The sequence below is a fragment of the Brachyistius frenatus genome, unplaced genomic scaffold (assembly GCF_029030835.1).
Source record: "Brachyistius frenatus isolate BFR_SWC_R1_liver_20210118 unplaced genomic scaffold, ASM2903083v1 Contig_510, whole genome shotgun sequence".
Taxonomy (NCBI): Eukaryota; Metazoa; Chordata; class Actinopteri; family Embiotocidae; genus Brachyistius; species Brachyistius frenatus.
In genome coordinates, this window is record NW_027211109.1 from 77,535 (window position 1) to 100,598 (window position 23,064).

General features: G+C 39.5%; 2 protein-coding genes across 2 annotated transcripts; both read right to left on the minus strand.

Annotated features, from left to right (window-relative positions):
- Nucleotides 1-413: 413 nt before the first annotated feature.
- Nucleotides 414-14,309, minus strand: slc24a2 (solute carrier family 24 member 2). Its single transcript, XM_069687971.1, has 9 exons — nt 13,389-14,309; nt 5,300-5,335; nt 4,952-5,063; nt 4,541-4,624; nt 3,764-3,843; nt 3,480-3,617; nt 2,701-2,790; nt 757-923; nt 414-663 (listed from the first exon to the last, which is right to left on the minus strand). The coding sequence occupies exons 1-9, from the start codon at nt 14,307-14,309 to the stop codon at nt 414-416; spliced, it is 1,878 nt and encodes a 625-aa protein (XP_069544072.1).
- Nucleotides 14,310-21,514: 7,205 nt separating this feature from the next.
- Nucleotides 21,515-23,046, minus strand: LOC138614487 (sialic acid synthase-like; the record flags this gene model as incomplete). Its single annotated transcript, XM_069687974.1, has 3 exons — nt 21,515-21,736; nt 22,604-22,729; nt 22,819-23,046. Coding segments are annotated over 3 exons (576 nt in total), but the record flags the coding sequence as incomplete, so codon positions are not given.
- Nucleotides 23,047-23,064: the final 18 nt, after the last annotated feature.

The window sequence follows — 23,064 nt, forward strand, 5'->3', positions numbered from 1 at the left end:
GTCATATGGGTGGCATAAAGTCTTTTAAAGATGGAGAGGCCTGCATGCCACTGTTAAATGCCTGTAATGCACCGGCATGAAGGTTGATTTACGTCACGGCTCCTGCCTAACTGACTTCAACAACCACTGTGTTTGTTTGTGTGTGTGTGTGTGTGTGTGTGTGTGTGTGTGTGTGTGTGTGTGTGTGTGTGTGTGTGTGTGTGTGTGTGTGTGTGTGTGTGTGTGTGTGTGTGTGTGTGTGTGTGTGTGTGTGTGTGTGCAGGATGCAGTCTTCTACTTTGTGCATGTGAGACAGATAAGTAACAGTGTTTGTCCGTGCGAACACATTTTCACACTCCTGTAGTAAATCACGGTTGTTATGAGTACAGTTGCGTGTAATTTCTGCTTCCCAGCAGTCAGTGGGAGTCCCTCTCTCAGATGGTGACGGGGCAGTTGATGACTTTGTCCTCCAACATGACGCTGACGATGAGGAAGACGAAGTAGAGCAGGAACATGAAAGAGCCCAGAAGCTTGCTCATTCTCCACTTGCAAGCCGCAATGGAAATGATGACGAAGAGGAGCATGAGGAAGAGGAGGACGATGGCGCAGAACAGGCCGTTGCTGCTCACCTGTACTGGTTTGAAGTCGTTGAGGATGTTGTAGACGAGCCAGGGGAAGGGCAGACTGGAGGAAGAGGAGGGGCGAGGAAGAGTTATTTGGGTTTCGTTACACTGGTGTGTCAATGCTGTGTGCTTCTTTGTTAATCAGTAGACTCACCCCACAGTGATGTCAAAGATGTTGGAGCCCACAGAGCTGGACACGGCCATGTCACCGAGGCCTTTTCGCGCTACAATCACACTGGTGATGAGGTCAGGGATTGAAGTACCAGCTGCTAATATGGTCAGACCCATGATCTCTTCTGTGATCCAGAAAGTCTCTCCAACCTGAAATGAAGAAAAAGTTTCATAAAGTCAGAAACACATCGAACCATCACCTTCACAGGGCTCAGAACAATCTTATTGTCTTGCTGCTGGTTTTGCCTGTAAAGTTTATGTCTCAAATTTTTCCTGCATAAAATGTCGGATGCATTTTCAACTAAATTAAACTTTTATTGGTACCAATTTACACTCAGAATAAAAAGAGATTAAAAAAGAAAAAGAAAAAAAGAGATAACAAATATGATCCACCTGTAGAGGTAAGCAGTAGTGGAAAGTAAATAGTGTATTCAAGTATAAACACAAGGTACTTGAGTCTATTATTTATTTTTAATGGTACTTTATCCATTCAACCACATTTTAGGAGAAAATATGGTACCGTTTACTCTTCTATATTTATTTGACAGCTTTATTTATTTTTCAGATGAAGATTTGACACAATGGATAATATAATACGATTTTAAGATTAAACCAGGAGTTTCCAACCTTTTTGGTTTCGATCCGTGTGCAGTCGGGAGTTAACAGCTCCACTAAATAGTGTTTTTCCCTCGAAACCTCTCACATGGTTTTATTCAAAGAAATGTTCGGAGTATCTAATATGTCACCAAAAATAAACGATTAGAGAAAAACTCCAAAAACTTTAAACATATTTGTGTTTTGTATTCTCTCCTCTCCCAGTAATGATCTGACAACACCTCACATTTATCAGCGCTCCCTGGATATAAAACTGTAAATAAAGTACTTGAAACCAGCTCCAGCCGCAGCAGCTACATCTTTAAAATGCTACTTACACACTGATGCTTCAGTATTAGTAATCTAATGATATGATATATATAATAATTTATTGCTGCTAATACTTATGCTCTTTTACTTAAGTAGGATATTAAATGCAGTACTTTACTCTTAATGGAGTATTTTTACATAATTGTATTGGTACTCACAATACCAATAAAAGATGTATTCATACTTCTTCCACCACTGGAGGTGTAGGCGCTTGTTATACTCAGTAGAGTGAGGTTCAGTGAGGTGGCTGAGCATCACAGAAGGATTTGTGTGATGCAGATAGTTTTGTGGCAACACAAAGACTGAAGTCAGCAGAGCTCTAACAAGCTCATCTTCTTCTGAAAATAATATTTCCACATATCAGAAGCTAGAAGGAGGGACAGAAGGATTAAACTAACATTTACTTACATTATTGTTGTTCATTTACTTTATTGGTACTTTTTGTACTTTAGCGTCCAGAGGAGTCAGTGAAAACAACAGGCATTATGTGCATCTTTGCTTTGATATATATATAATGACATGATCAGACTTTCAATATGCTGCAATTCAGTTAAAAGAGGTAAATTATTTACAATGCCCCTGAACTTTTAGGAGGTGAGCTCCACTGATAAATAGAAAGACATGAATCCCGCAATGGGACAAGCTGAGAGTATGACAAATAATCAGACACTGATTTATATCCTTCTTTACCCAATTCGTGTGCTCTGCAACAACAAAAAAAGTAACCTTGTACACATGTCCTTCCGCTTCAGTCCTGTCTTTGAATTTGCGTTGTAAAAATAGAGAGTTACAGATTGAACTGGCTGTGGATCAAGACAGATTAGTCGGGATTAGCTGCTATGGTCAAACATTCGACACCCTGACAAGTGTGTGTGTGTTGGTATGTTTGTGTGTGTCGGCATGTTTGTTTGTGTGTGTGTGTGTGTGTGTGTGTGTGTGTGTGTGTGTGTGTGTGTGTGTGTGTGTGTGTGTGTGTGTGTGTGTGTGTGTGTGTGTTAAGTACCTGGTGAGCCCACCACACCATCAGGTAGGAGAAGAAAGCAATCCAACAGATGGCGCCGATGAATGTGATGGGAAAGAACTTTTCTGAGGTCTGAAAGAATAAAAGCAACAATCAAACAATCAATAAATGGTCTGATACAATATATACAGGATGCTTAATATTGTACATTCAGCATATAATGCAGTATTTTGGGCCACAGTCTAATGTGTGTGCATTTTACTATATGAATTTAAACATACAATGCGCGATCCAAATGGATAGAATATTCAAAATAAAAATGAATAAAGAGGTTGTGTTTAGGATCGACTTGAAGGGTTATGTTTATTTTTTGGGGGGTAAATAATTTGTTTAAATGAGTTTTTATTTTAAAAGCAGCATTAGATCTGACCTGTTTTTTTCAATGAACAAGTTTTGACTCAAATATTGAAATATGTTTTGCATTTTTTTATTTTTTATTTTTATTGCTCAATATGTTGTAAGTCTATTTGTTGCATTTTAATTCTGTTCCAAAGTTGTGCAGCACTTTGGTCATCGTATATTGTGTTTGGATGTGATATATAAATAAAATGACTTGACTCAATGAAGTGTTATATCGTAAATTAAAAAGAACACTGGCAGGGTATACTGGGACAGGAAATTGTAATAAAAAATATAGTGTTGTGTGTACTTTTTTGTTTGTTTCGGTGCACATGAACAGGCGTTGGTGTAACTCAGAGCTGCCTGTACATATAAACATCTCTTTTCTTTGCATGTGTTTGTGTACGTTTGTGTGTGTTCACCTCTCTCCTGACGTCGGGCAGTGTGAGCCACAGAGGAAAGACAATGGGCAAGATGACGAGGTAGGTGAGCTGTTTCCTGGGTGTGTCAGGCCACGCCAGGCTCAGAGGCTGGTCTTCATCTTCCTCCTCACCACCCTGCTGAAGAGTTTAGTACTTTACATTGCATATTGGACTCATAAATATCAATATTTTTACATTTTCATGTTGATAAGCAGAGTTAAACTTCCTGTTTGTGTTGGAGCTTTTAACACGTGAACAGGGAGGGATGCTGACAAAAGTCGTACCTCTTCTCCTCCTGCGACACCGTTCATGGGCGGCGTGACCTCCACTGCAACATTTGTACTGTTGATGATCTTTTTATCAGCTTCGGGGTAAAAACAAGAGACAGAGAAAGAAACACAAGAGATTGAGGTATTCTTTCACAAAAACAGTATCTCATGACATGTAGGGATGAGATGAAAGTTTCTGTGTTGAGACAAAACACTATGAATTTTTACAGCTCATGTCTGCATGTGTAACATCACATAGTCTCTTTTATAGAACCAAAACACTGATTAGATGACAGATTTGTTGACAAATCAATCAGTGAGATGATAAATAAACTGATAACAAATGTTAATTTAATGAAGAGATTGGCAAATTATATTTCAGCTGGATAACTGTGTGAAACAAACAACAAAGTACAGCGGAGGAAGTAACTGATGTAAGATATGTGGCAGCAGGTCCAGATGCACTTTACAAACACAAAACTCTACACAAGAATATAGAAATATGAATGTTATAAATAATGAGAGCAAATTTGAAGAAAAATAGTTTTCTTATCAAATTAAAAGTAGAATTTCTTTTATTATTTGATGAACTTTTTATTCTGTAACCTGCACATTGTCCATTCTTTCATTTTTGATTAACACATAAATTTGTGTACTGTTTTAATCATTCATCAATCAATAGTCACACTTCTGAACTGATTAATGACTTGATAATTTTCAATAATCAGTTAGGAAGTGTCACTTAAATTATTCATTTGATTATTGGGACAAGGAAACACTGTAGTTACTCACAGATACCGTTGGAATTGATACCTTCGTCTTTACACTTCTTCTTGGCCATTTTGTGGAGGATTGATGCCTTCTCTTTGAAACGGTCTGAAACCAAGGAACCATTTTCTATCATGGGGTGAGACTTTTTGTAAAAGGCACAACTACAGAACGTAGGTGAGGAAGTACTTGGATATTGGAGAGGGGTCGGATGAATGGGCGTATGTACGTTTATCTGAAAGAATGCAACTTGACAAAAATCCTAACATTACAAATTTACGCTAAACCTTAAACACAGTATTCACTAAAATGCATTCATCTTCATACAAGAAAATAAACATTTAATTTAATCATGCAATATAATGATTACGTAATTCATGTCAGCACAGTGTCTGGGCTTTGTGTTTATTTTGTGTTTGCTGTATGTTTATGTACCTTCGTCACTGAGCGGGTCCAGTGTGTGAATCATGAGCTGGAAGATGCTGTTTCTCATCAGTGAGTTGTGTAGAGAAGCACAGCTGCCTTCCCTCTGCAGCCGGGGTTTAGCCTGAACAAAAACAAACCACAAATACCAAAATGTTTCAGTGGATGCACACATATAAATGTGTACATGCTTTTTTTCCTCATCATTCTTCATTTTTATTATTTCATTTATCAGCTTTTGTCTCTTAACAAACTCCAAGCTATTGTCAAGAAAAAATAATGATTTTAAAAACACTGAAAATGCATTGAACATGCAGTTTCTGCAGGATGTATACAAAAACACAAACAAAAGAAACTCACCATCAGCTTGTTCTCATCATCTACATTTTCAACGACCTTGAAGAAAAAACACAAGGAAAGAAAACATAATGTATATATATATATATATATACACACAGTTTAAGTAACAAATTCACACATACTCTGTGCAATTGAAAACATTAGGCCCACAGGAAATATTACATTATTCATTAATTTATGTCCAATGCTTGAGTGTCATCTGAAGTCAACTCCAGGTTGTATGTTTGTAACATTGGACTGAACTGCATTACTGTCGTTGTAATGTAGGGAGGGGATAAGTAAATGAATGAATCAACTAATGCAGGTACATTACCAATCAAAAAGCACTATAGAGCCATCAGTTGTTGTTGTTTTGAATCGAGGATGCTCCAAACTGAATGTTAGAAATATGTGTTCAACCCCTCACATCCTGTTTACTCATAACTACAGTTAAAAAAATGAAAACAAACATAAACTGTTTGAGTGACAATACAGATTTTAAGAGCCAAATATTTGACCATCCAAACATGGGAGAGGTGAAAGGAGCAGAGGAGGTGCGGGGTTTGAGTTGAGACAGGCTTTTTGCCATGTTTTCATTTATTTTGTAGATTAAGTATAATATCTCCCTAACAGCTCAGAGTGGTATATGACAGCAATGATACAAAGAGCAGGAAATTCATAACAAAATTTGTCACTGCGTCTAGTTTTTGTGCACATTTATTGGAGACAAAAACACTTTGTTCATGTCCAATGAGTGCCTCAGATCACCTTCTTCCTCCCAGTGGGCAGGAACCTGTGCCAGAGGTTTGAAGCACAGCTCCAACACACACACACACACACACACACACACACACACACACACACACACACACACACACACACACACACACACACACACACACACACACACACACACACACACACACACACACACACACACACACACACACACACACACATGTTGGTGGCCTGTTGATATATAGGGGTAGTAATGTGACCCGTGGGGAGGGTTTGTGTGGGGGTCGGGATTTAGAGATGGGAACATAAAGTTGATATTGCGGCATGCCATGTAAAGGTTTTCTTGTTGGCACAGACATTAACATCAGAATTATTTAACCGATTAAATAAATTTCCACTCATTTATATCACCATTTTGCATCCCCGATTATAAAAGATGTTGTTTTACGCACCACTGAAAGCAAACACACTTTGATAATCTGTGCAGAAAAATGATTTCAAGACACAATAAATAAAGAACTGCAGAGCCTGAGATTGCTCCAGAAAAATTGTCAACAACCGAAAAGTTACTGCAGGATGCCACTAAATCCTCCACACTGCCCCTTGAAGTCGTTAAACTATTATCTAAAAATGTTGCAAAAATAAATGCTTTAAATTCATACTCCAAAACTAGTCCCTATAAACTATTTATCAGCCAACCTTTGCTGCATGTTACGATACCCGACAAATATTTCCCTGTATCTCCTGTTTGTCTCTACTTTGCCAGGCAAACATGACAAAAAAATAATGTAAAAAAAAAAATCCAAAGCCAACAACAATTTAGCAAAGTGTAATTTTTTTGTGTCTCTCAACACCACACACCAGCAAGGTTTCTATGAACACTTATGGAGGTGGGTTGTCAAAATGAACTCGCATGTACACTTAAAGAGACAGAGAAGTCCTGTTGAGAGAGTGATGGACCTCATTAGAGATAAACTGGATGTAGATGATCATACAGCTGCTCTGCTGTGAACAATATACTTTATATCTATATTAATAAAGCAACAGCCTTGAAATAATTCAATAAAAATGATGGATTAAGAGAAACATGGTAAACTTCTTCCGTTATATAACTAAATTTGAAGGTTTTCACATGAATTAGCAGATCATGTTTATCTCTTTAATAGCTGCAAGAGCCACATGAAGGCTTTAGTTTGAGGCCAATTTTACTTGTGTGCCTCATCTTTTTCCTTAAATAGCTCAATTTAGGAACAGAGTTACAGCTCCGACAAACAGGTCAAGCAGTCAAATGTTCCTTTAGTTTTTATGCATTTCCTAATTCATATTGTAAAGAACAAATATTCCACAAAAACTGTCATGAACTGAGTGTACAGCAGTAGCTAAATGCACAACCACACAACCACATGCACAAAGCAGAGCGAAGGACAGTTTTGTTGTTGACACGTTTTCATGATGGTGGCTGCAGAGTTTGAGCAGATAATCCCTTTAGCTTACATCTGACAAGACGTCTGCGGCTGTTATGGCAACTACAGGAGGGCCAGGGGTTATTTTAGTTTGTATTTTTATGGTGTTCATCCAATCAGCTGCAGCTACAGATGATTTAGTGTTCTTTGTTTATATTTAGCTGTAAATTTAAACGCTTTAAGATTCATCTACGTCTTCATCAAACTCAACTAAAACACAAGACATTTTTTTCAGAAATGTGCGATCAATCCTCTGAAACAGAGTCTGATTTATAATCTCTGAAGATGGAAAAATTTCACGTCATTTCTTATTTCACCGATGTATTTAAAAAAACACCACATAATGAAATGAGAGATGATAACTAAAGACAAAGAAGGCTTGGACACCTGTCTCAATTTACTTTGTGATTGCTGAGCAATGTGGCCTCCTGGCATTAGTTCATGTTGTCTAATGCTCACTTGGCTCTTTAGAGCTACTTGGAAACCAACAGTCTTAAGCTGCTGTAGTCTGTTGAGACGGAAACTGAGGTTCCGTTTATCTTTGATTCAGGTGATGAATTTCATTCTACAATTTCAGGAACATCTTTGATTTAAGAAGTCCTGCACTGGAAATTCCTGAACTTAACAAAGGCTTGTCTGTTTGGACATTTCATTTAATAAAATTACTGTTGCCCAGTAGAGTTACATATTCAACAGGATTTTTTGTAAAGTATTTTAAACCTGTTACCGTATCAGTGTCACGTTTTGCCTCACCGAGGCGTGAAAAGTAACATGCTTTAGGTTTAGGAACCAAAAAAACACATGTTTATGTTTAGAAGAAGATCAGGGTTGAGGTTCAAATAAATAATTTTACTCACGTAACATCACATACATCACTTAAATTTGTTACGTTATGTACATAACTTACTTGCGTTACTGTAACAGCGGTTGTTCGAATAAAAGCCATGTATTTGTGCCATCAAATCACCCCTTAACCATGCTCCTATAATTAGACTTTATCGCTGTTTGTACTTTGTCACATGACCTCCTACTTGAACCTTGTTAATACATATTTACACTTTTCACACCTATAGGCGAGGCACTGACATGAAATCCTCTAGTGGACTGACAGGTGTGTTACCCCCTCTGGTGTGACACTGGGCTGGCATTTTGCACAACATTGGATGACTTGTTTGGATATGTGCCTAATTTTTGTCCCTCCCTCACTGAACTTTCATCTCTTGACAAAAAAAAAAATTATAATTCCAGCATGTTGAATGAACAGATAAAAAATTTGCCAAACATAAAAAGAACTTTGACAGAACAAGATAATTACGAGTGACATACACTGTTACAAGAGATGACATTATTTTAAGATGTCCTGTACAGCAACTTCTATTGTGATAGATATAGCCTAATACCACATTTGCTGACTGGACAATCTGCAGAGATGAAAGCATCTAAGAATGTATGTGTGGAGGTTTTGACATGTGACTGCTCATATATACTGTATACTGTACATATAAACTGCAACCATAATCAAGCAACAAGTTGTATTTCGCATTTTGTTATTGTCTCGTTCACATATTTGATGCATTTTCATGGTTTATAGAGAATAAATATGCTCAGCTCCACCGCATTGACTGAGAAATAAGGCAATAAACAGGCATATACATATATATATAATATTGTGATATTTAGAAGTTCCTCTGTGTCATTAGATAATTTGTTATTTTTGTTAAGGACCACAGTTTAAAATGGGCCATTTCAGAGCAGCAGATTTACACCAGACTTCACAGTCTTTTCAATCCTCAGCATGACACTGAGGCACCATCAGGTAAACTTTTCCAAATGCATCCTTATTTTCTTCCCCTCTCCTTTCTTCTTCCTCCCTCTATCTCTAACTTTACCGTCCACCTGACCGCTCGAGCTGTGGGACTTAGCCGGGATTAATCGGCAGAGATCACCACTTTTAGACTGGTAAGTTTCAAGCCTGCGTGTGAAGTCGTGCAGAAACCTTCACAGGTCACCGTGCTATCAAACATCTCTCTTCCACAATCAGCAGTCAGCAAATCCCCATGACCTTTCTTTTTTTAATTTTAATTATTTACAGCAACAACACTAATTTTATCAAGTGCTAATGAAGTTACTAATTAGGTGAGTGCCTATATAAAGAACAACTCGGCTGTAATATGTTGCAGAAGTACATTAAATAAAATGTGTATCTGCACTTTGGGTTACAAGTATTTGAAAATACCCACTTTTGAACAAATGTAGAATTACATTTAACCAGACATTATATTTCAAAATAAGTCCTCTATTTCTATTCAAGTACTAATGCCAAGACTTATTCTGTTAAATCACACCACAACACTGCTACATTGTGATCTATGGGACTGATGTTTATGCCTATTTGAACATTTCTTCATCTCTGCAGGGACTGAGTGTGCTGGGCTCTATATTTGCTGTCGTCACCGCAGGTAAGCATTGGATAAGGGGATCAGAGGGGATTGGCGTCTTTCGTTCCATCAGCAAGCATACCTGCAGATCTTTTTGCTGTATACTCATACTGGACACAGACACTATAGGCAACGTCTGCACAGTGCAAACCCACTTACAACATCCCCAGTTATGCACAAAATTTACCTCACACTGTGTTACCAGCAGGACTGCAGGCTGAAAAAGGAGCATTCAGCCTTTTTTTGTCAGTGATCTACTGATTCCTGCTCCCCCAGAGAACACCCGACTATTATTAGTGGCTCTAATGGGATTGGAGAGCATTAACCCAGGGATTATTTAGCAGATACTGACAAATGAGGACAAGGCAGCTGGACATCAAGTGCCGGACGACAGAGAGAGAAGAGCTGTTCTTGGGCTGAAGTTTGGCAGCCTGAAGAACAGCTGATTCCCAGAAGGGCATAAATGTCGAACAGACTGCGTCTGCAACAACACGGATACTAAGAAAGGTCAATGGGTGCAGAAATGTTTGTTTTAGGTTTTAGTTTTTATTAAGCACATAAAATATGGAATAAAAATAACCCAGCATGAGTTAAAAATAATCAAATTGACTTGACATGCCTTGTCTCATAAATGCCAAAAACTGTAAATAAAATAAAGTCATGATTCCTGGGGAGATTTTATTTCCTTGTTCACACTTAACGAAGCATTTAAGGGGAGAAGTTTTAGGGCGGATCATATTGGAGGCTAGTGATTATGAGCTCATCAAACGTGAGAGCTGCTACCTGCCTGAATAACTATAATAAAAAACAATGGAGAGCTCCTTTTTAAGTGTTTTCACCTCCTAACTAACAAATTGTGTACACTGCACTGTTGATGTTAGACAAGTCTACGGGCACACTGCTAAGATCAACCTACAGCAGTTTTACTGTTTGTCACCTGAGCGCCGTATGAGATTACAACATCGGAGAGCAACAGATCTGACTCCAACTGCACACACACAGACACACAAACAATGGAGAGACAAACGTAAAAAAAAAATTAAACACGGTTTTTTTTTTAACCTTCACATGAATCAATTTCCCTCTCTGTCAGGAGACAGGTTGTGTGGCTCGTGGAAGTCACTGTAATCATTCATGTTTCTACTGTAAAAGCGCACAATCCTTTCACATGAGATGAGATTATGAGGTCTGTGTGTAATCCATGTTAGAATGAATAACCACAGACACTGAAATTATGTTTAGTACGTTGAAACAGGAGGCAATGAACACCCAGGGGTAAATTCTTCCTCCAGAGTCAACAGCTTTAGCCAACTCTTTCGAATCTCAGGACACAGATGGGGGGGGGGGGAGCTGAAGGGGGAGAAATCTTATCAGGATGGAGAAATGATATGGGATTTTGGGACTAACAGTAATGCTCCTTCTCGTATCATCACTTCCCCACGTTTACCTCGGAGAAGTAACGGTCATCGGATAAATATCAGATAGAATTAAAAATCTACCCTCAAAGCATTTTAAAAGCATGAAATTTAATCAGAACAGTAAAAAAGAAATGCAGCATCATATTCTGCATCCCTGAGTTCATGTCAGATTGTTAAATCTGCATGTTGGATATGTTAGATTGTCTGGCAAAGGTGTAGTTTCATGACATGTGCTTCTTGTACCACTAATATAAAGTAATGTAAAGTGGATGAATGAACCAAATCCTAATTTTAATTGCAGCTAAAAAGAACGTCATGCCTCTGTAGTTTGCATCAACCATTTTGTTGATTTGGCTCTTCTGTGATGATCATACCTTGATCTCGGTGGAGGGGAATAATTTTAAATTCTATCACCCTATTATGAAATAAATTCTTTAGGTTTATTTCATAAAGTATTCTATCAGAAAACATTGATAGTATCTTAGTTGAGTTGCAGGCGCTTTGACTCTGTCACATCAGTCCTATTCTGAGAGCCTTCTGGTCTGAGCTCAGTTACTGGAAGTAGTGACTGAAGATGAGGCCTGCGTAAAAAGGCTGCAGTCTGGCTGTGTGTCTGAGGCCTTTTGAACTGCACAGGTGGCAGGTTAAGGTAAATCTTTTTAAACACTGAAGGGGTAAATCAGGAGCAGAATAAGGTCTGTATTAACATCCTCCCTGAACTGGAGTACTTCTATTCTCTGGATCAGTAGCAATGACTGGTTTTCTCTGTGATATTACTCATTTTGAAAATCAAATACTTTATGTCAGATCTGTTGAATGCAAGAAATGCTTAAATTTTATGCCAAGAGACAAAAACGAACACAATTATGTTTCCCTCTGAGGAATGTTAGAAGCCCACTTCAAAAACACGTGTTGGACCACCAATCATAAATCTAAATTTCTATCTAATCTTTTATGATGAGGTATATATTGTAGATAAACTATGAAATGGGTCTTACACAAGTTTCTGTAGTGTTTTTAATTTAATAGGATGTAGTCAACCTTCTCGCTCATTAGCTTGAGATGCAGCGGACAAAAAAGTTGTTTCTGATGGTGACAACTCCTCAGTGGACTTAAGGGTGAATGTAAGGGTGAATGTAAAGATTAATGTAATGATGAATTTAAGGGTGAATGTAAGGGTGAATGTAAGAATGAATGTAAGGGTGAATGTAAGGATGAATATAAGGGGGAATTTAAGGATGAATGTAATAATGAATGTAAAGGTGAATGTAAGAATGAATGTAAGGATGAATGTAAGAATGAATGTAAGGGTGAATGTAAGGGGGAATTTAAGGATGAATGTAAAAGTGAATGTAAGGATGAATGTAAGGGGGAATTTAAGGATGAATGTCAGGGTGAATGTAAGGATGAATGTAAAGATGAACGTAAGGATGAATGTAAAGGTGAATGTAAGGATGAATGTAAAGGTGAACGTAAAGGTGAATGTAAGGATGAATGTAAAGGTGAATGTAAGGATGAATGTAAGGATGAATGTAAAGGTGAATGTCAGGGTGAATGTAAGGGGGAATTTAAGGATGAATGTAAGAATGAATGTAAGGGTGAATGTAAAGATGAATGTAAGGATGAATGTAAGAATGAATGTCAGGGTGAATGTAAGGATGAATGTAAAGATGAATGTAAGGATGAATGTAAAGGTGAATGTAAAGGTGAATGTAAGGATGAATGTAAAGGTGAATGTAAAGGTGAATGTAAGGATGAATGTAAAGGTGAATGTAAGGATGAATGTAAGGATGAATGTAAAGGTGAATGTAAAGGTGAATGTAAGGATGAATGTAAAGGTGAATGTAAAGGTGAATGTAAAGGTGAATGTAAGGATGAATGCAATGGCCTGATACACAACATTATTGGTCTACCATGCCTGCTACCAGCTCTTGGTACTGAGCATAGCCTAAAACAAGGGTCGTGTTGAGTAGAAAAATTGGGTAGTTATATCAGACTATGAGGTGGATGGATGGATGGATGGATGGATGGATGGATGGATGGACTGACTCACCTTTGGTGCATTCTCCAGCTCGTCCACCTGGTTGCTGCCCAGCAAGCGCTTGATGACAAGTTCTACTTTGGCATTGAACTTCATGAATGTCACGTAGCAGGTGTAGCACATCAGCAGACTGATACTTTCCCCCAGCATGATTTGATTATCCAGAAAGAAATAGATTAGCATAAGCAAGCCAATGATATAGAAAGAGACGTCTCTGAACAGAGGCCACCAGGTGAGGTTCAGCACCTCTTTGGAGAACAGGGCGCACATCCCGATCACGAACAGGATGTTGAAGACAGCGGATCCCACGATGGTACCGATACCCACGTTACTGTGGGAGACGAAGACTCCTATGACAGAAGTAAAAAGCTCTGGGGCCGAGCCACCTGCTGCCATGAAAGTGGCTCCTGCGACATCATCCGAGATCTCCAACTTCTCTGTGATGACAGTGAGAGCAGGGACAAAGAACTCATCACAGACGATGGCTAAAGATATGAACATGTACAACATGCCAAACATATGAAAGACCACAAAGCCCTCGCGTCTCTGCTCCACGGAGAATAAGTCTGTTGGGTAGTCCCCATGACTTGTCTCTGCGTCAGATGATGACATGGCCATCGGTGTGTCCTCTGGTGCAACTGAGAGGTTGTGGTGCTGTAGAAGAGTTCTTTGGGGTACTGCTGCCTCTCCTGAGCCCTCCATGGCCGATTTCAGCTGAGTGCCCACTGTTGTGGCAAAAGAGAAGGCACTCCATGAACAGACTGTGCAGACAGCCACCAGGCTGATGATGAAGCTCAGAATCCGTCCGGGTCGCAGCTTTCTCTTGACACACTGGTAGTGGTGCCGGGTGCAGCTGCTGTGAGGGCCCAGAAGAGGAGCAGAGCTGGGGTCAGCTATCATGTCAGAACTTCTGATGGGAAGTGTGAAATCCATGGTGTTTGGTGCGAGTGGTCAGGCGGAGTGGAAGAGTCTGGAATCCCCTCCAAAGGTGGGTTGGTGGTGCTGGTGGCTATGAGGGCGGGGGTTTAACAGGCCGCGGCGGTTCACCGATTTGTTTGCATGCTGCTCCCAGGTCTAAACACAAAGGAGGCCCTTCAGTCTGATTCCAGGATCCATCCCATTCAAAGGCTTCCTCATATTACTCACTGCATGACAGAGAAAACAGTGATAGCTGTTAGCAAGATGTATAATGTCAAATGTATAATAATTAGCCATGTATAGAATTAGAATAGCCATTTTTCCTGCAACAACAAGAAAACATAAAGTTCCTAATGCACATAGTGTTGTTTTTATTTGTTTACTTTTCCCACTCCTGTCTATCCATTCCCCTGCAGGTCTTACCTGCCTTGTTAGCAACTCAGTAGATTTAAGTACGTTACTCCAGTATTTCCATTATTAGATACTTTCTACTACTACTTCATAGAGGGAAATATTGTACTTTTTGCTTCACTGCAATTTACTGACATTTATAATTACCAGTTACATTAAAAATGAAGGTTTTACACACAAAACATACGGTGAGTCAGATGGTACCATTACAGATAGACAGTATATAAAGAGGTTGAAATTAGTTCCCCTTCACCTGCTATAACATGAACTTGATGCTTTATTGTCGGTTATGAGTATTACTTACTCAATAATATCATGTCTATAAGGTAACAATCTGAAAGTCCCATAATTATCAATGAGTACTTTTACTTTTGATGGAAATATTTGACTGATAATTCAGATTTATCATTATTTAAATAAACTTTTGATGGAAGATCTTTTAACTTTTAATTGAATATTTATTACGGTGTAGTTTCACTCAAGTAAAGGCTACTGACTGACTGTTCCAACACTACTCGTTAGATAACAACATTTAATATCTGTAAATATCTTTTCTTTATCGTCTCACAAAGTAAAAACGCACCTTCAACTGCAGCTTCAAAAAGAAACACAGAATATTTTAGCAAAAAAGGAATCTCCTGAGGTCGTGACCTATGAGGTAGTGTAATTTTATGAAGCTGAATCATAATAACTGGGAAGATTCTCTGTGGACCTTAAATGTAAAAAGTCCTTTATGATGCAACTGTTCAATCATATTCATGTTGTCGGGTGGCGAAGGTTGACTGAATTATTTTATTATTATGCAGCTGGAGTTACAGAATGTGCTGTATTGGACATAACAGTTAATAGTAAATGTATTAATAGAAGATGAACTGTGCAAATTGGGGTCTTTCTTGACATTGTGCTGAGAAGCTGCGGCGAGAGCTCTCTTTTAACTGAAGTTTGGACATTAGTGGAAGCTCATTAGGAAGCTATTTAATCCCTGAGAAGATATATTGAGATTAGCCTCGGGCCCTGCACACCGGGGGCCACAACACAAAGTCAAAAAAGTAGAGGCCAACAAAAAGACAGAAGAATTAACTTAACTATTAATGACACATATTGTAAACACAATATCAAAGGTTTTCACAGCTGCAGTTAAAGCAGCTCTTCAAGAGACCATCTGAACTCTTTTAGGAGATTAGAGTGAAAACAAACTGAGGCTATTCACACAAAAAGCACACAAGTATCTTTTTGGTTCTCATACCACTTCTGGATTTCTCCCGTCCAGCAGGAAGGACTCGGGCAGGTCGCAGCTACTCAGGTCCTGAGTGAATATTCCTGTAAATTGACTGCCAAAGCAGAACGATCCCAAGAGCTCAGTGTTCAGCCTGAAGGTCCCAACAGTAAATCCTTAGGGAGATTTTCCTCTCTGAGCAGAGGTGGAGCTCTGAGCCACCCGGTTCGATGGGGCTCCTCCCTCCTCCTCAGTGCTGCTCATCTCTTTGACACTGCCTCTCTCATCTTACCTTTCTCATCTTACCTTTCTCCTCTCTCTCCCTGTCACCATCCAAGAGCGGGGATCAGTGCTGTCACTGATTCTCACATTTGCATCTCAATTTCTGCCTCTCGCCCCCTTTGTGGTTCCCACTTCCCCCAGTGTGCTGCATGATGTCTTCCCATCTCCACACCTAAGGAACTGGGTCTTACACAACAAGCTTACAGCATGATGTGGTTGAAGCCTGTTGTGCCATAAGATCATGGTGGCGTGTACAAAGCCCTTGAAAACCATTCTGATTACTTTGTGACGTAATGCACTGCAGCAGAAGAACATGCTGCATTATATCAGTATCATCTGTATTTTTGTAAGTCAAATTTTAATCTTGTCATTCTGGCGAGTTTAGTTTACTTTATACTTTTGCACACATTTTGTCACATAATTTGCATTTCTTTGTGATTACAAATGTGTCATATGGATATTATTTCCAGCTGTTGTTTGCACTGCAAGTTTTAGTTGTAATTAACGAGTTGTCAGAAAACAACCTCGTACAAAAGAACTGTTGCATAACAATCGTTAAAATCTGGGTATAAATACCTACAACAGGCCATGTGACTTTTAACTGCAGAACTACAGTAGAGTTGAAATGATTTTACAAACTTCCACTCCCTAAATTACCTAAATGAATACGCACAAATATGTAGAAATAATTTCTAAAGTGGTAAAAGAATCCCTAAACTGTGAAATGCATGAAATTTGCATCGCAGAGTTATGTGGTGATTTGCTGTGCGTTAGTGCCCATGAGCACACTTAAGATAGATCAGGGTTTACACAAGAGGACTGTAAGCTTGAGTAGGAGGGGTCTGAAGGTGAGTTCAGGTGATGTGCTTTACTCTGTTACATAGCATGACCTCAACATAGTGCTGTGTGAATGTGAGAGAGAGAGAGAGAGAGAGAGAGAGAGAGAGAGAGAGAGAGAGAGAGAGAGAGAGAGACAGACACACACACACACACACACACACACACACACACACACACACACACACACACACACACACACACACACACACACACACACACAAGGAGTGTAAGAAGAATGGGCAAGTTTAAGGTTAAAAATGGAAGATTAGAAACTTTGAAACAGAAGGTTTTCAGTAAAAAGATGTCTAAAATGTGCATTTTGGCATTCAGAGATCAGAGTAATGCTTTGCAATTTAGAAATGTTAAATTTCAGTTCCTCCAAAAATCCAACTCGAGCTGTCTATAGTTTCTCATCTGCTGCTTTCATCCAATTAAACAGGCGAATACTTAATGGACTCCTAATTTTCCCTCAGAGGCAAAATGTTGCTCTTGATGGGTTAAACCTGATTTGTTTATCCACCAAGCCAAGACCACTTTAAAAGCTCCATCACCCTCTGGGAGCTTTTCATTACATATTATTTAGAGGATGGGGAAGTTCTAGTATTATCTTTAGCTTTTATTTGAGTTCAGGTGATCTCAGGACTCTGGACACAAGAGAAACTATTCAATGTTTTCTCCGTATTTAGTACAATGCATATTGTACTTTCACAACGGACTAATGCAGAGTAAACTTGTTTTGGTGCAGAGGACTTTGACCTCTGTAATGATTATATAAAGTCCAGAAAAAGGCTGAACATATTACATAAGCACCACGCTTCTAGGTAGGCTGAAGTACATCGCATTCAGAATTTGAAATACCAATAAGACCTTTGGTAGCTATTTCAGGTTAGTTTTGCAACACACCTGTATAATAGTAAGTAAAACGATTTGTCAGAAGGGGTTCACGTTGAAATCAACATGCAAAGATTATTACAAATACTGAATATAAACATGAACCAAACCTCAGCAAGGAAAATTATACCTGTAGATCATTCACGGACTAACACATTTGCGATATTATGTTCTGTTATGAAATCTGTTTCTTTGGGCTGCCGGGCAGTGAAAAGTAAGAAAGAAAGATGTTCCTGGGAGAATCTGGGATCAGCAGAAGCTTATTGGCTAAAGCTGCTGTGCCTGAAATAGCTGTTAAGGTACCTATGAGATAGGGAGGAAACTTCTCAGTCAGCAGGGACAGAACAGCTCATTTGGAAGGTCTGTCTAATGACTGTGTGAGTAAAACAGTGTAGAAGAATTTACCTCCTCTGACTGTTCCGTAAGGTCACTCCCTTCTGTTGCTGCTGCTATGGCTGCCAAGCACAAAAGCAGTTTAAATAAAGATGATTGCCGAACACAAAATTCCATGCATTTCATTTAAGCAACGAATCTGTGATTTATTGCTTCTCATTTCTAGTTTACTGCCTCATTTTTCAGCACAAACATTAAATGGTGTTTGCAGATTTATCGGCAGCAGTGTTGTGGTGTAAGAAATACCAAGTTTTTTTTTACTTTTCCTTTGACCTCAGGTCATCTTTGAATTGGAAATTTGGTGCCGACAAGGAAATTTTGCTTCAGAAGAATTAATTATCAATAGTCGTTGGCTGAGAACAGAGAAATAGAAAAATTACAAAGCTGAAAAATAACTGGTGAGAAATGAGAGTAATTTCATCTTAATCTATTTCATCAACTGATTATCTGATCATCAGTATCTGAGTCGAGGTTATAGTAGAAATTGATATCTTTAATTTATCTTTTAAACTTTACAGAGTAAACTTGACTTTAATTGATTGTTATATTTTTTTTACAAGATAACCTGTACATACAATTTGTCAGGTTCAGGGCTCCTTTTGAGTTGATCACAGTCAGTGATGTAAATATTACTGTGTGTACTATAAGCATAATATAGTAGTTTTACAAGAAACAAATCTAAGATCAGACGATCATTTTAATCTAATACAACAATACTTGTCTGCTCATCATTTGGCAGAGCCACTGAAGTTACCCTAAACTCTAATCTAGTAGCAGCTCCTGACCAGTGCGTCGTTGTCATGTCAAGAGCTTTTTAACATAACGTAACTGTAAAATAAATTATGGATCTAGCTGGTGATATGGGCTTTGCTTTGGCCTTCACTAACACGGGGTTAATACTCTGCGGAAAGTGGCACTGAACTAAATCAGGCTTCAGTAGACCCAGGTGAGAAAGGCTGAAGGATTAAGGAAAATAGAAAAACAACTCTATCTAGTGGCTCAAGTACAACATTGCGTCTATTTGAAGTCTAAAAACAGAAAACTTCAATTTTTCTTTCCAGGACAAACTGTGTCATTGTGAAAATTTGTTGGAAGAGAGATGGATCAGACGGTGGGTCATTTTTTGATTAATACTTCAAATCAAAGATTTTAGTTTCTGAGTAGTATTTATTCACAAATATACAATCTCATTATTGCCAAGTTTTTAAAATGAGCAGATAGAAGAGAAATAAGAGACTTTTTTTTTATATGTAGGTATGATCTAAATCCACAAAATTTCATGCATGTACGTAAATGCATTTAGGGGGGCGCTAGTGAGCCATTTGGCCACACCCATGCGCGAAACCACTAAAATATGTAATTTTTTGCGTTGAGACAGAAAAATAAGGAACGAGAAGAAAAAGAATAATAATACCTTGAATAACAAAAGGGCTTTTGCACCATCGGTGCTCGGGCCCTAATCATTGGAAAAGGGTAAATCTATTTTTGAGGCTCTGATGTTGATCCTTTTTTCTTTTAGTGCCCCCATTGAATTTAATGCCCTCAGTGCTTTGAGAGTCTGAACATAAACCATGTAACTTTAACAAAAGCTTTTGCTTGCAGCAGTAACACTGCAGGCCTCCTTATGTGTGGTAATGTAATAAGCATCAAAGGGATTGAAGTGAAATGTGTCAGAAATATGACTCACTCCAGGTCCAGACTAAGAGCGGTTCAACCATCACCGATGCCATTGCAACGGGCCCTCCGGTCTCTTTACAACTGCAGTAGGAGCTGTGTTCGCATTCTTGGCAATACGTCAGACATTTTCCCGGTGCCTGTTTGCCTTTGCCAGGACTGTCCTTTGTCACAGATCCTGTTTGGGACCTTCATGGACAGGATATTTGGGGGAAGCCAGGGGGAGGAGAATGTCCGGTTTGGGGGTCTAGGGATCGCTTCTCTGCTGTTTACAGATGATGTGGTCCTGTCGGCCTCTTCAGACCGTGACCTCCAGCATTCGCTGGGGCGGATTGCAGTTGAGTGTGAAGCGGCGGGGATCAGAGTCAGAACCTCCAAAATCTGAGGCCATGGTGCTCTGCTGGAAACCGGTGGACTTCTTCCTCCTGGTGGGGACGGAGAGCCTGCCTAAGTGAAGGAGTTTAAGTATCTCGGGGTCTTGTTCACGAGTGAGGGCAGGATGGAGCAGGAGATTGACAGGCGGATTGGGGCAGCAGCAGCTGTCAAACAGGTGCTGCACCGGACCATTTTGGTAAAGAGGGAGCGGAGTCATCTCAGGCTGGTCACGAGCTCGGGGTAGTGACCAAAAGAACAAGATCGCGGTTACAAGCAGCTGAAATGAGTTTCTACCGCAGGGTGGAACGGCACAGCCCTAGATAGCCGAGATAGGGTAAGGAGCTGGGACATCAGGAACTTGGACATAAAATTGGATGTAAACTCTCTGCTCAAGTCCATGGTGACATTGACAATGCGCACATACCAGTGCTCACAAAAACATGTGTAACTCCGAATCTGATGTTGTTCAAGCAACGTAACTTGGAATACTTACTCGTGAAGGTTATATCTTCCCCCTCGCTCTGCGCACATCATCGTCGTGGAGGGCAAAAGGAGAAGTCTCACAACTTTTGGATTGCCCCAGTGACTGCTGGGTAATTAAACTCTGTGATCTCACTGTTGTGTGATGAGATGACCAAAAGCAGCTTCATCTCCACGTATTCCATATTCATTCAATCTCTCCAGTGCAGGCGGAAACTGCAGTGTGTTTAGTTAACAGCAACATCTGGATCTGCACTAATACTGACCGCAGCGCTGAGACTACGATCGAGCCTCTGGATTTGTCAAAGAGTCAGTTAACCAGAGAATTAGCGAATTATGTTAAAGCAACTTTTAGAAAATAAAAAAAAATAAAAATGGTTTGGCTAATGAGAACTGAAGGGGGGGAATGAGTTAACAGCTTAAATGTTATCACAGCTCCTGTGCTCTATCAGACTCCAATGCACTCTCCAATTACAGAACAAAATACTGATCATCCATGATTTAAATGTCAGAAGTCTCAGCAGCACCGAGCAAAATTACCCCAACACTCCTCCTTGTCATCTTGACCTCCTCCCGAATTATCCCCAGAGGAATCCATTCAATGTCCTCTCAAATGAAGTGCCTTTTTCTTTACCGATTGCAAACCTCTCTTCCATTCTCAATACTTGGCCTTCTCCACCAGTAGGATGGAGCGGACCAGCTCGGTCAGTTCAGACGGCTCCAGCGAGGCCGCGTGGTCACTTCCTTTCCACGTCTTGTCCAAGGTTATGTGGCACTCGATGACTTTCGCCCCCAGAGCCACGGCTGCCACAGAGATGTTGATTCCAGACTCGTGGCCGGAATATCCGATGGGAATATCTGGGAATTCCTTCTGGTATTCCTGCAGTCGATAAGTGGGTGACATAAGTGTTAAAAGTAAAAGGAACAGTTGAACATTTTTAAGAGATATGCTCATCCAGTGGCTTTTTACCAGGACCTAAATATGTACGTGAAAAAATATGAATCAAACCTATCTAATGCTCATTTTCATTCCCAGAGAAACAGAAAGAGAAAATGAATAAATTAGAAAAAGCACTTGTCAGGCCTTAAAACTCACACATCTATAACTCCAGCTTGCACTTTTTCTTTTTGTAAAGCTTTGTTCATTTATTTATACGTCTTTCTGGTTAGTTGTTTTTTCCCCCTCACTTTGTATAAATACTTGTTTTTTTTCTCTTGCCCTCTATTTTTTGATTGTCATGCACCATTACTGAGCACTCAACCTGGTGCTGATTTTTAAACTGGACTTCCTGGTTCGTATTTCATCATCTGACAGATACCTGAATTAACCCACCATCACCAATCAGTGACTTCGGACCAAACAGTTCTATGGACTCCCTGCAGAGGAACTAAGCTCTGGAGAGCTGCTCTGAAAACTACATATCTTCATGGGCTTTGTTTTTTTCTGTTCGCATTCGTAGCGTCAATCAGAACGATGAAATAACGTAAACAAGCCGTCGGTCGACAATGAAAACGCTCTATTTGTCCGTGTTTTGGTCAACTTATCCATCGTCAGAGTGTAACCTGCAGTAGATGGAGGTCAGCAAGGGAAGCAGGCAGCTGTACTTGCACCGAAGTTAAACTATGTACTGCTGTGGACGGGGTCAGAAACATAACAGATTTTAACCACTTAAAAAAAAAAGAAAGAAAATAATCAATATCCGTTTAGGTGTGAATATTTTTTTTTACTTTTTTTACAGTGTCAAACGTTTGTCCAGTTACGCTGGCTCTCACCTTTCTTGGCAGTTTTCTCCAGGTAGGGGAAGTTGTTGGTGTCTCCAGAGCCCACTTTGAAGAAAGGCACATTGAGCTCATTGAGAAACTCCACCGCCATCTAAAAGACAGAAAAAGTTCCAGTTCAACTTCTCAGCCGATTAAACCCCCCCCAAAAACAAACCTTGAACGAAAATGTGCCAGTCTTACCTCATCCATCCCAGAGGCAGTGAAGAAGATCCCCACCTCCTTGGCATATTTCTGCAGTTCCCTGTACTGCTCGTGGCTGAACTCCAGGTGGCGCTTGTGCTCGCCGTACGTTTTCCCCCAGGAGTGTTTGGAGGTGTACGGCCGCTCCAAAGCTCGCTTGTTGAATTTATACTCCAATTCACTCTTCTGGAACTTGGCACAATCTGCACCACAGTCCTGTGGGAGAATATAAGAAAAACAATATTT